Genomic DNA, 17,290 nt, shown 5'->3' with positions numbered 1-17,290 from the left:
TCGAAATTGACAAAGTACATTGTTTTTTTTGCATTTGTATTTTCATTGTAATGGGTGTGCTATCAAGATAATTTTATTTGGTATGTTTGTTCATTTCAAATTAAATCTTTTAAAAATATATAAAATCATTAAAAAATGTAAAGCAAGTTTTTGAAAACTGGGGCCTGATGTTCCTGTAACTTAGAAAAAGTATATAAAGCACTGTATCAATAAAATCCTCACATTTCGTTGACCTGTAGGCCTGATTTTTAAAAGATACACAGATTTAAAGGAAAAACTAATTATTGACATCAGTTCATACTTAATAAGTGTTTCCAGTTATGCACTTCATTATTTATTTGTTAGATACTTGGAATGAAGGAAAAGACACATGATTATATCTGTGTGCTGTCTTCATATTTGGTTGGAGTAAAGGAGTTTTTTCCTTTTTTTCCCCCCGTGATATTTCATTAGTTTAATTGAGTTTCATTTTCCAAGATTAAAATAAATCTTGTTTAAAGAAGCTGAGCAAGCTTGAAAACTGCAGTTCCTTGAATGTGAGTAAAGGTGTAGTAAACTCTTTCGGTCCACAAAAAAGAGCCAAATTTATAACAACGTACAACTTCCGCTGTAAATGAGTAGTTGCTGCCAGCAGTGAGATTGTAAAATTTATGTGAGAAACAAGTCTAAAAAAGGCTTAATTTCCTGCTTCATACCAAATTGGGTTTTATTTCTTGTTTATTTTTAAAGGAGGTAGTTGGATGCCTAAGTTTTTTTTACTGTACCTCACAAGAAGCTTTCTGACACACTGCCGTGGTCTTGGACAGACTAAGGGGTCAAGGCCAGGGCTCAGTCGTAGGAGCATATGGACCTGCAGTCTGTTCACACTCTAGTAGCACCTTTTACCTCTGTTTTCTTTTGCTTGTTCTTCCTCAGTCTGCTTTGATACTTCCCTTTCTCACCATTGATCCTTTCCCTAGACACTCTGTAATAAATTATGCACACTCCTGCATTCCCCAGAGAACACTCCATAATAAGTTGGTGGGTTTTTTTTATAATCCTGCAATTTTCTTCCCCTACATCCCATAAGAGCCCCGTTACCCAGTGGGTGGTAACTCAGTAGCAGAGGTTCCCAGGGTGAGAATATCCCTGCTGAATACTCTTGGTGGGTTTCACCTGGGGACAGTGATTTATCCATTCTCCTTTCACAGTCTGAGGGAGGAGCCAGGGCAGAGTGCTAGCTTTTACTGATTAGGTCAGGAGGATTTTTCCTCCTCTGATCCTTTCTGGACCTTTGTGTTTACTGAGTTTAGCCTTTAGTCAAATAACTTAGAAGAAATCGAATAGGAGAATCAAATACTAAGAACAGAAAACGAAAGAGCAAAATCCTCATTTTGTAGTTCTGTACATCACACTGACTGTTAGTTAGCATTTTGAGCATTTGAGTGCAGTTTTGGTCCCAAAAGATAAGATGGAACTGGACAGGGTACGAAGAAAGTTGAATTGAACTGTGAAAGTACGATCCAGCTTCTGTAAAAGGAGCATTTAATATACTAGGACTCTTTATTCTGGAAATAAGATTGTTAAGTGCAGTGTGACAGAGGTATGTAAAGAAATAAGTAGCACTGAAAAGATGAAGGGAGGAGGAAGCAACTCTTGCTTTCTAAGACAAAGCTAGAGAGTATCATATAAGGCCATTAATAGAGCAGGCGAGTGGAGATTCTTTGAAAGTTTGGAGCTTTGAAATGGCACTGGAGATTTACTGTCTACAGTGATCTTGAACCAAATTTATGCTTTGCTTCTAGAACTTAGCATTAATCCTTGTACCTGCAAATTCCAATTGTTGTGTTCCTATTGGGATAATTGATACCAGTTAAAATAATAATTAAATAATAATTAAAATAATTGAAGCCTGAACAGAGCATGACTTCTTGGAAGGGCTTGTACTAATACTTCATTTGACCAGTGACGTAAAACCGGAGTCTGGGCATGGTCAAAGTTGAGAAGCTACTGTGGCTTATAACGAAGATTGTGTCTTTTCCTGGCTGGCTCAGAGAGTAACTTATAGAGATCCTATCAGCAGCGTTCTGTTCTACAATCTTAGCATGTAGAAATGTGTGATGAGATGCTGTATTTTTGTCCAGGTTTACTGTGAATTGGTAAGTTGACTATACACTTCGTTCAGTAGGACTTTTTTAAAACCATTGGTGTGCTGTTAATTCACTCTGGGGTTGGTATGCACGTGTGCACCAGTTTCATCTGTGTTTTCTGGGTTTGGACTGCTTGGTCAGACAGTATTTCAATGCATTAATTCAGTTGCAAGGTGTCTGGTACTTCTAGGAAACTACACACAACCTTTGCCTCCTGCTTAGTCACACTTAGAGCTAAAGATGTGTCTGAAGAACACTGAGACGTTCAGGGATTCAGACATTCATTGTGAAAATCATTTCACAGCAGTGGTTGTTCCTTCCTTTCATTCATCTCTTTCCACCACTCTCCTTGAGATGTATTCCAGTTCAATTACCTCTCATATGAACACAGTATTTCTGAAAGTGTGTCTCATAAATAAATACAATGAATTTGAAATGTGACATCCACAAATGTAAGCTCGATTTCTCCCATTAAGATTTTGTAGATGATGCTAAAAATAACCTATGTATAGAACAATTCAAAGGAAATTCTATTTGAGATTATATCATTTGTTACTCGTTGTGTAGCTAACTATGCAGTGCATATAGGTATAGACTCTATTGCAAATGCTTATTCCTGTTTTGCTACAGTATCACCTTGGTTTGTCACTTTCATTAATTATAGAACAAAAGAGATTGCCTTGCTCAGTAGTAAACTGCTTTGACAGAAAGGTGTGGTTTTGATTTACTATTGTATGTCATCATTTGCACATAAATGAAGCACATGACAGTTAACAGAACTTTTTCCAGTTTTCCAGATTGGCATACATGTGAATTGCAACTAATATGGACTGAGAGTAGCATGGCTGGTTAAACACAGTAATCTTTGTAATAAGGTTGTGAATTTTCTAGCTTATTCTTGGAAATTTGTTCCCTTCCATGATGCAGCATAAGAATTGTGACAGATAGAATTCAATACAGCTGAAGGAGGGAGCATGTTTGTGTAGTTAGGCATATCAAGAACAGCAGAAGATTGGTACATTAAGTAAGATTTAAAATTTTAAAAAGAATTGAGTCTTTATACAGAATGGATAGCCTTATTGTTATTGCTTGACTAAAAAGTGTTTATGCAATGCTGATCACAAAAATAATTCTAGACCAGTTTTATTGTCACTAAAATAGTTGAATTTCCATCACACAATTTTTATCAGTACAGGTTGATATTTGTCTTTTATGTTCAAAAGTCAGGTATATCACTAATCAAAACACAACAGACACTAAAATGCTGAAATTTTACATTACTTCTAGAGACTCTATAATACTGCTTTTTGCAACATTACTTGGTTTTTTTTTTAAAGTAGAGATATTGCAAGAAGCTTTAAGTATAGCATCTGCTTGTGCCAGTATCATAGAGTCTCCTTGAAATGCAGTTATATTAGTCTGTTGATATAATTAAGCTGGTTGTGAAACTTTCAGACTTGGAAGCAAAGATTTGCTTCAAATCCCAACTGGATTTACACGTTTTCTGAGGATAGTATTTAATTATGAAGTTTTCATGTTGCAGTAACCCAGAACGTCTTTTGCATAGCTTCTTGATTTCTTTCAGAAGGACAAAGAAATAGAAGTATTTCCCTAGTTTTTTAATGCACACAAGTCCCCGAAAAACAGCTGCTGCCTGTAAATAAATAAGTTAAGCCAAAGGTCAGTTATTGTCGATTAGAATTTCAAGCTAATTGAACAGCCCAGTATAGTAGACTGCCTGGGATACACTCTTAACAGCTTTTTTCTGGAGCTAATTATTTTGTCATACTAAAGCAAACCACCTCCTCTTACAATTGCTGTTTGTAATTAGCTTTGCCAGCATAGCTTTGCTAATCACCTTGCCTTTGCATAGCAATTAATGGGTCTGTGGAGTGTGGTAGAACATTTGCATTGCTTTCTCAAAAGGCAGTGCCTAAGAGGTCACACCGTGTGCTTTAACATTCAGACATTCATGGGGATTGCTTAAAATTAACTGGTTCAGATTTTAGAAAGTCAAGCTGCAGCTTGAAGTGTATGTGTCAGATGTTAGTCTTTTTAGTTGCTTAAACTTGCAACAACAACTCAAAAACTGAGCAATGTAGTTTTAATCTAACTTCTTTGTCTGCTTCTGTTTCCTTTTTTGTTCTCAATGTCAGCTTTAAAAGCAGATCTACAAAACAATCCTTAGGTAATTCCTAAAGGCATGATAGGTCCTGTAGCCATTCTTTGGCTAGGACTGTGGGAGTCATTAGTGGTTTGTCAAGGAGTCCTGTATCTACTAGCCACTGTTGAGTGTTTTGGAGAAAACATGAGAAATTCATAGTCCATAGAGGGGATGAGGGAAAGATTTTGTCTTACTGCTTCTGGTTCCCTCCCCCTTGTTTTTTTTTTTAAGCCTGATAGATTTGCTTCTTACTAAAGCACTTCTTGGATTTGAGTATTGTACACACAGTAGTACCTTGAATTTTTGCATGTTAGCCAGCTCTTGGGTTAGAGACAGATTACATTATCCATTTAATTTTGTTTTGATTACGTACCCATTTTTTCTTTATAAGGACAAAAAAATGGGTTTGGCTTTTTCTTTAATGGTTATCTGCATCACATGCTTTTACTTTTTGGCAAAGATTTGTTTACCCATTTTCAGACTTTTAACATACGTCACAACTAAAATTAATTCCATGGAAGTCATAAAAGCTGCCTACATTAAAATAAGTCTGATTTTTTAACTGCTTGGGGCCAAGAGCCTTTGGAGGTCCAGAATTTAATCAGGTTAAATGGTGCTTATGGTCTGATGACAATTTTGCTAGTAAACTAAGAAATTACAATGTCTGTGAAAGTGATGTGGTACTAAACCAACTGGTGTGTGGGATTTTTTTTCTTCAGTCTTATGATAACGGCCTGGCCCAGGGAGCTGGACTGGAATCTCATGGTAAGAATGTTAAAATGTTCTAAACCTGTTTTTAAGACTGGGATTGAAAATGCTGTAAGAGGTGCAGGATATACCTTTCCTTCTTTTCTGATTTTGAGGAAGTGGGATGAGGAGGAGCAAATCCAAAACATGCCCCTGAACATGACATCTTCTTCCCTTAGTTCCAGCCTAATATCAGAACAGATGGACTCTTAATATATTAACTCAATTAATTATACCTCATTAATGTTTTACTGAAAGGTGTTGGCTGTGGTTCTCATCTCTTGCTGACAGATCAAACTTTTTCCACATGTTCCATTGCTACTCTGTGGATTTTATCTGCAAGAGATTTTGTGCAGTGCACCAGATGATCTCCAGTTTCAGTAGCTATTAGTAAAATCTAGAAACATTTCCTCTCATAAGTCACAGCATCTGTTGTCAGCTCAGATCTTGAAGCAGCAGTTAGTTTTTGTGGACAGTTGGTAGTTCTGAAGATAGGAATCTCCAAGAGACTGCTGTTTTTTAGCAGAATGTTTCTATGCCCTGAAGTAGTGGTCTGCTTGTGACAGAGAAACTATTGACTTTTATATGAGTGATACTAAATCTAGTGCTGTGGTCTATTGGACTAGGTGGGGATTGGTCAAAGGTTGGACTCAAAGATCTTGGAGGTCTTTTCCAACCTGAGTTGATTCTATGATTCTATCAAATGTTTGCTATCTTTATCCTTATTATTGAGCTTTGATGGGATTTCATCTGTTTTCTTCTTGCAGAATCGATAAAGCTGAAAAACTTAAATTATATCCCTACATATTAAAACAATTGGTTAACTAAATTTCTGTAGAATGCTAGTGATAACAGATAGCATTACGGCAGCAGCCTTCTCTTGCATCAGAATGAACATAACCTTAGGGCTCCTGGGGTCTTCCAGGACCAGGATAGTGTGAGGAACTTTGGACCCCAGATCATCTGTCAGCAGCTTTTTTATGGTCCTTCCCAGCCTCTAATTTTATCATATCAAGGAATAAACTCATAATAAGTGTAGATGGGCTTTAAAAAGTGATGATCATGCTACAGAAACAAAGAACATGAGTTTCTCTTCTAATTCCAAATTTTACCATGGAGTTTCCTTGACAGCATAAAATTCCTTAGAAGCACAATTTGTACGTATTACAAACATGAGAGTCCAAGAGTCTTTTCACAGTATTAACTATGAATTTTTTTTTAGTTTCTGCTCACCAGACACTTCTGTCTGTTTATGTCCTCTGGGGGATTGTATCTGAGACTGGCTTTGGCATCTCTGCTTCTCTCTGATTGCTGGCATTCCAATAGCTTTCTTTTTTAAGTTACATATGAAGAAATGCACAGCATTGAGAGAAAAACCAGCTTTAAGAAAATTATTTCAGGTTTATTTGTGCAAGAGCTGGGTTGAGGGCATTTTTTCCTCTTTGACATACCTGCTGAACTAAAGTGTTCTATCTATTTGGATTTTAAACTTAACATTTTCATACTCCTAAAAATCCATTGATTTAATTGTTAACACCTTAAAGTTCTGTCTGAGATCATACAGGCTTTGGTGAAAACCTGGGTATCAAAGCATTGCAAATACAAGATTCTCTTTTCACAGGTGGCTCTACATTTTGTGGTATTGCATCGCTGTGTTTGATGGGTAAACTGGAAGAAGTTTTTTCAGAAAAAGAACTGAACAGAATAAGAAGATGGTGTATAATGAGACAACAGAATGGCTACCACGGACGACCCAACAAACCTGTAGACACTTGCTATTCCTTCTGGGTGGGAGCAACATTGAAGGTAGTGTGCAGAACAGCTACAGGATAGTTATTGACTTGTTTTGATTTCTTTAAGCATCATTTTCTCTATTGAAAGAGTTAGATATTTAACACAAATGCACTGATGATTATAAAGATCTTTCATCTTGCAAAAAGGCAGGAAATAGAGGTTTACCAGATTACTGCTTTCTCTGCTGTCACTGCTTACCTCTAAAATAAGCGCTACATTTTAGTATTAAAAATATACTAAGATTTACTATATTACTGTTATGGTCTAATTTCAGCTCTTGAATATATTCCAATATACAAATTTTGAGAAAAACCGAAATTACATCCTGTCAACTCAAGATCGCCTTGTTGGTGGATTTGCCAAGTGGCCAGATAGCCATCCAGGTAAAATTACTTTTAAATATTATGGTGAGTGTGTTCTAAGCTAGAAATACATTGCAGCAGTCCGACATCTGAGAGGCATAAAGGAAGTTGTCTGCTTCAACAAAAAAAAAAAAAGGAAAAAAATCCCTCAAAATGTAATGAGAATATCATGATTGAAATGGAAAGAGGGAGGTATAGTTCAGTTTCTTCACCAGAAGGGTTGTTAAGCACTGGAACAGGCTGCCCAGGGAAATGGTGGAGTCACCATCCCTGGAGGTTTTTAGAAGATGTGTTGATTTGGCACTTAGGGACATGAGTTAGTGCTGGACTTGGCAGTGTTAGGTTAAGGGTTGGACTCTGATCTTAGAGGTCTTTTCCTAAATGATTCTGTGGTCGTTTTAGTCAAATATGAATTTACTGACACCTCCACAGATTAATATATGTTGAGAATTTGCAAGGGGTGTATGAAGTTCACATCTTCTTTCCATTTTAGCCTATGATTCCATGGGCAGATAATCCAATCTGATAGCTTGCTGCTACCCAGAGGAGGCAGATTTGGCAAGCTGTAGTGCTTGGTGTAAGGTGGGCAGCAGGAGCAACATAGAACAAGAAATGGTGGCAGTTGATCAAGCTGCATGAATTCCTATCCTTAGGGTATTCTCTCAGGAAGGAGTGAAGCAAGGAAAAGTAGTTACTTCTTTCATTCCTCTAAATCTTGCTATTGGCAGCTACTGGCACTAATTTTAGTGTTTCAGTAGTTCATAATACTTCATAATAGTTCAGCTGTTCATAAAATTATCAACCAAAAATGCTTTCATGAAAAATATTTGTTTTCTGGACTGGAGTTGTTTCCAGATGCTTAAATTCTTTGGCCATGGCACTCAGAAAAAGTAAAGTAGTGTGCAAGTAGTTATAAAACAAAACTAGACACTAGTTCATGCTGGTTCTGCTTTGGACAAAAACTGATTCCTTCTGTCAAAACTCAGATTTAAAATATAGCACCTGATTATTTGTTTTCCTTGGATGTAATTGTTCAGGGGTGTTTGAATATAGGAACATTTGGCTATTACAGCCTGAAATAATTTTATTTTTCCTTTTCTGTCCTTCTTTCAGATGCTTTACATGCCTACTTTGGGATCTGTGGTTTGTCATTAATTGGAGAATCTGGTATTTGCAAAGTTCATCCTGCCCTGAATGTAAGCACAAGAACCTCAGAGCGCCTTCACCACCTTCATCAGATCTGGAAAACACGGACTTTAAACAGTGTTCAGACAACACACACTTCTTTATGTGACTGATTTAGACTTGAATTTAGTTCTGGTAGCATAATTGTAGCCCAGGGTTAAAAGCCATGTATAACCAATGTGCTCTTTTAAGTGCTGGAGTCATACAATCAGATCTGTGTTGCTGGCATCACTTCAGTAGGGAGTTGCCTTCAGCAGGTTATTCTGCATTGTGAAAAAAGGAGATATTTTGATTATATAGAAGTTTGTCACCGCAGACTGTAAATGGCTTTTCAAATGGCTTTACTTCTAGGAAATCCCTTGAGGCGTTTAAACTTCATTTCAAGTTTATTTTTTTAAATTTGTGCATACTGTGTCAAAATATATAATGGGGAAATATTTTCAAAATCTGTTTACATATCATGCAGTATAGCACAGAACCTTGGAGTTCTTTATGATCTTACTATTTGACATATTTTGGCTAGAGAATCTCCCATATTAAGTCTCAGTTAAAAATTACCTTTTATCATAAACTTTCAGATTCCATAAACTTTCTTTTAAAAAACAAATGAATTAAATAAAAATAAAATTATTTTATTCAATATACTGGACTTCTAATGTTGTGTGGCCTTACTAAATGGATTTCATAATTCTTCTGAGTAGTTTTTACACAGTTGCAGTGCATTGTTAGGCAAACAAAGAGTTCTCATCTGAAATAGTTTCTTCATGTGAAATTCAATAAGAGTGTGGCATATTGCTGTGTGTCAATAAGAGATACTCAACACGGTCTTTTGGAAGTGTACCTGTGTGCAAGAGTAGCATTAGAACCTGTTTCCAAAGACAAGCCTTTGCAATACATTAAAATTGTACAATTGCACTCTGGTGATTTTTTCATATATATTTCTCTCTTAGTGTGAAGTAATACCAAGTTTCATAACCGTTCTGTGTAAAGGGCGAAACACTGGGCTTTAAAGTAAGCAGCAGTGGTGTACTGTTAGAGTGATGTTGAACATTCTCATTTAGTAGTGGTGCTTTACTTTGTATGCGTGAAGTGCTTGTTCAGAATTGAAGGAAGTAACCTTGCAGCTGATGCATTTTTGGCCAGTCAGTTTGTGCATTTCCAGTTCAGTAGACACCAGGATGTCTTTCTGCTTGCCAGTTGTTAGGGCACATTCATTTTTCTAAAGGACTTCCAAACACAGACAACTGAAGACTTCTGAAAACAGTTTAATTATGCCATTTACCACTGCTGAGCCCAAAGAGACAGAATATAGACCCTTTCAGTCAGCAGAAAGAGCTTCAGGGATAACCATTGTCCTGATTCTGCAATGCGAGGCAAGTGAAAAGGGTACCATAGTTGTACTTCTGTCACACGTCAGAGAGATCCAATAAGCATCTTCAGGCTACCAGAACAATCCCAGTGTCCAATCCTGTAACAGCCTTCCTACCTAAATAAATTGTTTTTATATCTATAGCAGATTAGTTTGCATGGCAGCATTGGGAACATCAGTAGTGCAAGTGAACTGCTTGGAAAAGCAGAAGAGGAACAGGAGGCAGTAAAATACGTGATCTGGACGTGTCCCAGTGGACACTTCCCTTGGAGGAGGAGAGGCTACATGGCTGTAAAAACTAAGTTGGGAGCGTTGAAACCAAGAGAACTGTGGGGCTGGTACTGCGGAGGGGGAATGATGTGCTTGAGTAGGACTGGTGCAGAGTAAGAGAAATGAAAACTGGGAGATAGGAAGGGTGGAGGCAAGAGAAAACTAGAGAAGGGAATGTGGAGTAAGAATGAAACCATACTGCTGGAAAGGATTTGAGCCACCTAGGATAAGATTAAGGGAGCAAGAGCAAAAGAGAGATACTGACTCAAGCAACATGAGGGAATCAAAGGAGGAGGACAGAGCTTGGGGATTGGTTTTATTTCCCACATGCTGAGATGACCAGAAGTTCAGCTACAAATAAAAAGAAATAGTAAGATACATAAAAGAGGGGAACTACGAGGCTGGGAGCTCACTACAATGGTTCTTGTGGGAATCCTGTTCTCCTGGAGAGGATTAGTGGGATGTTGGTCAGGGGGGACTGAAGTAGTTTCCCTGAACAGAAGACTCTCAGATCAGGGTGGTCACCTTAGCTGAAAACCGAAACAAATCTTGGAGTAAAAATTGTTCAAAACAGCACAGTATTTGTTTGTCTTGACATCAGATGGTGGCCACAAGTTGAATCATAGTAGGGTGGGGTGGAACATGGTGTAGTTACAATGAAGATGAGGTGAACCATGTACAAGTTTTTTAACATTTACTACATACCCTGTTAGAGGAAGTAGCTTTGAATTTCAGAAGAGTTGAATAAGGTACTCTTAGGCTCTACTGGGAAACAGCCCAAATATTGATTCTTAGCTTCATGAGGAATTATGTACTTGATTATTGTGGGGCAAATCCATACTTGCAAAATTCTAAATTATGGTTCCTGAGTTTCCCTGTCTGTGACCAGGTTCTCATCTGTGAGGGATGAGGTTCTCTACTCATCAGAGTAGAGAAGCAGAAATAAGGGCTAACAGTGAAAAATCACATTATGTGAACAAGAATTTCAATTCTCATGGCAAGTTATTTAACAGTGTTCTGCTTCAAAAAGCAGCTAATGTTTGCTTTGTTTTCTGTATCTGTAAGCTATCTTGAGTTGTTTACATGGATTTTACCTTTCAATCTCCTTGGCCCACAGTTATTCTACAACTCCCCTTTTTTTTTTTTCCCCAAGTAAAGAACAGCATCTTTTCAGGCTGAATGTTGACATCAGAGTTACCCTTTTCTAAAGGTTGCATGAGGCATATTTGTTTTGCATTAACTCCCAAAGTTTGAATGAAGCCAACAAAATGTGTGTGCCTTCACCCCACTCTGAGTATCTAATTACTTTAATTGGTTTGAAATCTTTAATCTTTTTAGGTTGACAAAAATCTGTATTAACAACCAACGCTCTATGCGTGATTTGACATTTTTAGTGCCCCAGCTGATGTCAGGCAAACAAATGATGAACATGGAATGTTCCTGTGGAGCAGACACTTTGATTCTGTGTATTGAATTGCCTCTACCATTTTTGTGGTTTATCATGTCTTCTGACTAGAAAAATGTTAAATGATAAATCAATAGACAACAGTTTCACAGATAAGAAGTCCATGACCTAAAATCTCTCTTAAAATGGATACGTCCAAAAGCAGCTAAAACTTAAATATGAACTGTGAAGCTTAAATGTAGCTAGAAAAAGCAAAGCAGTGGTTACTGCCCAGCTCCAATAATTTGTGTTAACCACAGCTTTACATTGCTGAGGCTGAACCTAAGAAATTAATAAATTAATACCATGTGCTTGAGGATGTAAAACCTCTTGGCTGTCAGGGCTTGGATTACGTAGAGCAGCTGTACTGCACTGCCACAACCTTTTAATGTTCTTGCATTGGTGGTCTATAGGAGACCCCCTGCCTAATTTCTCCTGTTTACCGAGAATGTATTTATAAAGTTGTTGCCTTATATAATTCTCAGAAGCACTCCAAGCTTGCTGGTGTTGGCTCAGGCTGACAAATGTATGAGTGCCCCTATCCTGTCTGAAAGGCTCGCAACCTATTTCTGTGGCTCTAGCTTCTCTTCTAGAAAAACAGCTTTGAAATGGTGTATTCAACAAAGGAAGTTAAAAGTATCCTTTCAATAAGATCTGAAGATTGAGGGTTTAAAAATTGTTATTAGGGCTTTCATAGCAACGTGCTTGCAACAAACGTGGGTAGAGCCCTTCCCAAATCTTTGTTTGCGAAGCCCAACCATGAGAATTAGGGCTTTCACAGCAACTTGATTTGTACATAGGTGCTGGCAGATGTGCTAACACCATTTTGGAAGACTATTGTTAAGTATGTTCATATTTATGAACTTTTCATCTTAATAATTGCTTTCCTAAATGGAACAATCATCAGCTGTTAACAAGTAAATTGGGCATTGCAGAAATAACTAAAATATGTATGCTGAAGCACCTATTAAGAGTACCTTGATCCATGCCTAAATGTGCTGTAACAAGGTTAAAGACAACTTGAGAGGAGCTGAAGAAGCTGCATCAAATATGCTGTTCTCCATGGATGCCAATAACAAAATTAAATACCCCATGGAAACTGTAGAGTTCCCTGAAAAATGCATTTCAGCTTTGTACTGAGGCAGCCATTCAGTGTGAGTTTGCCTAGCGCAAAAGGGAAGAAGCAATGATTTCCAAAGTCAGAGGCTTTGTGGAGACCCCATCTCCTTGCATTTTGGAGGAACCTTGCTGTCGGTGTCCCTGTGGAGGTAGAAGACATGTCAAGACATGAGGAGAGAGACCCCTGGTAGGAAGATGCTGTTGCTGCAACTAAAATATAAAACATTTCCAAAATTCATCAGTTGAATGAGATAATTGGTGTCTGAAGGTTAATGTTAGATATTGTGGTGATTCTCAAAAGCTCTTGCTATTGCAGGTAGAGACTATGTAAGTTTTCCTCACTTTAGCAAGCACAGGGTGAAAAAGAAGAGTGTCTCAACATCTTTATACTAAATGGTTATTAAATTACTCCACTGAGTGGTTACAGTCTGTCACAGATTTACACTTTCAGTTCACCATTTTAAAGCTTTTGTCTTCCTGATCTCTGTTTGCCTGATTAGTTTCTGGATTCAATAAAGATCAATGAACTGTTGGGAAACTGAGGGAAAAGTATAATTCCTTGTGAGCTGTAACTCTTGTGATGTCATTTTTTGCAAGTTACATGTTCTGGGTGAGGAACTGACTTCTTAAGGGCACAGAAAATTACAACCTCCAAAGGTTTTTAAGCTGGACCCACCTACAGCAGCAAACCCTCACACTACTGCTTTATTTTTGAAGCACTGGCAAAGCGCCTTGTTTGATAACTACATTGTGAGACATCATAGAATCATGGAATGGTTTGGGTTGGAAGGGACTTGAGAGATCATCTAGTTGCAACTCCTCTGCCATGGGTATAGGCACCCTTCACTAGACCAGGTTGCTCAAATCCCCAGCCAGCCTGGCCTTGAACACTTCCAGGGATGGGGCATCCACAACTTCTCTGGGCGACCTATTCCAGTGCCTCACCATCCTCAGAGTGGAGATTTTTTTCTAATATATAATTTAAACCTGCCCTGTTTCAGTTTAAATCCATTCCCCCTTGTTCTGTCACTACATGCCCTTGTTAAATGTCCCTCTCTTGCTTTCTTGTGGGCTCCCTTAAGGTACTGGAAGGTTCTATAAGGTCTCCCTGGAGCCTTGTCCTTCCCAGGCTGAACATCCCCCTCTCAGCCTGTCTTTATAGGAGGGATGTTCCACCCCTCAGATGAATTTTTTTGGCCCTCCTTTGGACCTGCTCCAACAGGTCCATGTCCTTCCTATGCTGAGGATCCCAGAACTGGACACAGCACTTCAGATGAGGTCTCACCAGAGTGGAGTAGAGGGGCAGAATCACCTCCCTCAATCTGCTGGCCATGCTGCTTTTCATATGGCCCAGGACATGATTGGTTCTCTGGGCTGCAAGTGCACATTGCTGGGTCATGTCCAGCCTCCCGTCTACCAGCACCACCAAGTCCTTCTTGGCAGGACTACTCTCAATCCATTCTCTACCCAGCCTGTACTTGTGCTTGGGATTGCCCTGACCTGGGAGCAAGACCTTGCACTTGACCTTGTTGAACTTCATAAGGTTTGCACAGACCCACCTCTCAAGCCTGTCCAGGGACCTGGATGACATCCTTCTCCTCCAGCCTGTTGGCAGCACCACTCAGCTTGGTGCTGTCGCCCACAAAGATGTTAAACAGTGCCAGTCCCAACACTGACCCCTGAGAAGGGCCACTCATCACTACTTGGACATTGAGCTGTTGACCACAACTCTTCTGAGTGAGACCATCCAGGCCATTCCTTATCCATCAAGTGGTCCACCCTCTCCAATTTAGAGACAAGGATGTTGTGTGGGATAGTGTCAAAGGCACAAATCCAGGCATGTGATATCAGTTGCTCTTCCCACAACAACCAGTGTAAGCCCGTTTTAGAAGGCCACCAAAATTGTCAGGCACAATTTGCCCACAGTGAAGCCGTAAGAAATCACCAACTTATTTTCCACATGCCCTAGCATAGTTTCTAGGAGGATCTGCTCCATGATCCTGCTTTGCACCAAGGTGAGACTGGTGTCCCTTAAAATGTCTGTGTGTTGATACAGGCTCTGTATTGGGAATGGGACAGGACAGAAATGGCCACTGTTACTGGAGAACAAGTCAGATTCTGAGGAAGGAAACAGTGCTGACTCACAATTAAAAGGGGAAGTCCATCAAGGAAGAGAAAACTCTGAGAACCATCTGCAACCCCTAACTTCAAGAATTTAGAAATGTGCATAGGAGAGGAAATGTTTGTGGGTAGGGAAGGAGCTTTCAACTTGCCCGATTAGGTTTTTTATATTAAACTCACAAATGTAAGGAGGGAGATATTCCCTGTGTTTTGACAGTTTTAGTCAGGTATGCTTGTGAAGGTGGCTTCCATGTTAACTTGTAAAAGGATGATAACCAGGCTCTGGTAAAAGGACCAGGAGCGATGTGTGCACCATTCAATCAACTGCCCTGCATGCTCACAGTCTGAGAGAGCATGGAGGCTTTCATGACGCTGCTTCTACAGCATCCCCAGGTTTCCATCCAAAACCGTCCCCATCTTCTCTTTGTTCCCTTTGGCTCTACCTCACCCTGGGAAGGAGGACCCCACTTTATCCTTTTATGTGAAATCTGCAAAAGGATAACTTGAAATGAAGATGACAATTTGAAGTGAAAATGACAGAATAGAAGTAAAGGCAAGTTCTCTGTTGTTCATCACCCTTCCTGAGTGCTTGTAGGACAGGAGTGATGCTTATGCTGCCTAGAAAGCTAAATATGCAAGATTGCTGTTGAAATTGCATGCTGCCTGTCGTTAATTTTAAGGTTTCCCTAAGCACAGAGCTATATTTATTTGCTGTTGTGCTGTCCAGGAGCCTTCATTTAACAACCGTCTTCAAATTATGGCCACTAAAATATGCTCATTTTACAGAATTACATTTTAATCTTTGTCAATCTTCATACTGCTTATTATATACCTTAAAGCCTCCTTTAAACTTAGAATCATTGTGGAGAAGCATCATATGGAAAGGTATCATATGTGTAAACATATTGTCCAGGGAGCATTTGTCAGGGGGCTCTTTCACAGCATGTCAGACTAACAACTGTCGGGAATGGCATGGGGACAGTTTGTTTGTCCTGCCTTGGGGCTCTTTGGTGGGCCCTGGTGACTCCTGGACTGTTTCTTGCAGTTCTTTAGTTCCACTCTAACATTTTATTTTTTTTAACACCACTCCCCACTACACTCGACACCACCACCCCCCTCCTCTGCCTTTACATTTTTAAATTAAGGAAAGTTTTGCTGGTGGGTCAGTTTAACAGAGAGCCAATCTGCAAGGCACATAGATGGGAAGTGGGACGAGGGGAATGTTTCTATAAATAGCACAAAAATACTTTAGAGAAAATGAGAAATCTTAGGCAGATTGGGTATATTTGCACCCTGGTCTGTATGCTCATACTTGACAGATCAACTGTCCTCGGGAGGTGCTGGCTGTCCAGCGTCCTTCCAAAGTATCCTCTGAAATATGCAGTTCTCTGGTGAGGCTGAGGAGAGGAGTCTGCTAGAGAGGTGTGTTGATGAGGCTTTCCAACACAGGCACTGGGCTCTTCTGTATTTTTGTATATGGCTCTATATATAACTCCCTGTGTACGACCAGAGTAAGTCTGTGGAGCAGTGATAACATGTGCCCCCTGTGACTTCCTAGTTTCTATAGATAGCTTCTTACACAGACCATGCAAACTGCCACTACCACCAAACTTTTCTGATGGGTCCATGCCTTGACATTTGTTTTCAGCATAAAAAAACCTCCAGCCTGAAGCAACTTCCTTCTACAGAATGAGGAGCTGCTGGTACAAGTGAGGACTGTGGTAGTTGGCATCTAAAGGGAAGGTGCCAACCATGTTAAAAAAGTGAACTTCCCTGGCCATAAGACAAACCTTGTCTCTTTCCCTTCTGCTGCCCCTGGATTATCCTAGCCTTTATTAAACACAGGAATGAGGGAACAGCAGAGTCACATGTTTACTCTGCCCAAGATGCACACTGCTGCTGAGGGGTGTTGCCAGCTCTGAGCATAAGCTGGGAATGACAGCTATGGGTGGGAAAGCTGTTCCCCAGCCCTGTAGCAGCTGCCAGTGTGCTCCTGTGCTCAGTGGCCAACAGCACAGGACTCAGGCAGGCACCAGAGCCTGAACTCCATCCCACAGGGTCCCATGCACAGCAGCACATTTCCTAGAGCATTTCTTCTTCTGCCCCCGGACAGCTTTAACTCTGCATTTCCCTTACCATCTGCCTATATTCCCTCAGGACTGTTGCAGGCTTTCTCACCTGTGGCTCCAGGTCATGGTTCAGGAGGCACAGAACAGAGACACTTCAGAGTCTCTGCCTGCAGTGAACACAAGCACTCCTTTCGGCTGCAGTGGAAACCTGAGCAAACACTCAGGCTGGCATTTGAGATGTCACATAGTGTCTGTTCCCCAGGGAGCAGTTCTTTAAACCAAAGACTCCACGGGCTATGGAGAGCAACAGTTCCCACAGTCTCCCTTCTATAAAAGGAAGTTAAAGTCTGCAGCAGCTGTTGATCTGATAGCCAGCCTGGACTGGACCTCCCTCCCATCCCTACTGCTTACTTCAACTACCCACAGACCATCCCTCCTGTTAGAATAAGCTGCACTTTCTGGTGCTTTTGATGCTACCCAGATTTCGAGGGAATGGGGGTGTAAAGGAAGGCTTCTT

General features: G+C 39.8%; 1 protein-coding gene across 1 annotated transcript in view; it reads left to right on the top strand.

Annotated features, from left to right (window-relative positions):
- Positions 1-9,025, top strand: part of PGGT1B (protein geranylgeranyltransferase type I subunit beta) — a 36,571-nt gene extending 27,546 nt beyond the window's left edge. The window contains 5 exon segments of the mRNA XM_051789451.1: positions 5,013-5,058; positions 6,662-6,846; positions 7,109-7,217; positions 8,310-8,444; positions 8,447-9,025. Of these exon segments, the coding sequence (XP_051645411.1) occupies positions 5,013-5,058; positions 6,662-6,846; positions 7,109-7,217; positions 8,310-8,444; positions 8,447-8,490 (519 nt within the window). The 3' untranslated portion in view covers positions 8,491-9,025.
- The last annotated feature ends 8,265 nt before the right edge of the window (positions 9,026-17,290 follow it).

The sequence above is a fragment of the Manacus candei genome, unplaced genomic scaffold (genome assembly GCF_025592945.1).
Source record: "Manacus candei isolate 608988 ecotype Guabito, Panama unplaced genomic scaffold, ASM2559294v1 h1tg000027l, whole genome shotgun sequence".
Lineage (NCBI taxonomy): Eukaryota > Metazoa > Chordata > Aves > Passeriformes > Pipridae > Manacus > Manacus candei.
The sequence above is the reverse complement of the archived record's forward strand: the minus strand, read 5'-3'. Positions and strand labels throughout refer to the sequence as shown.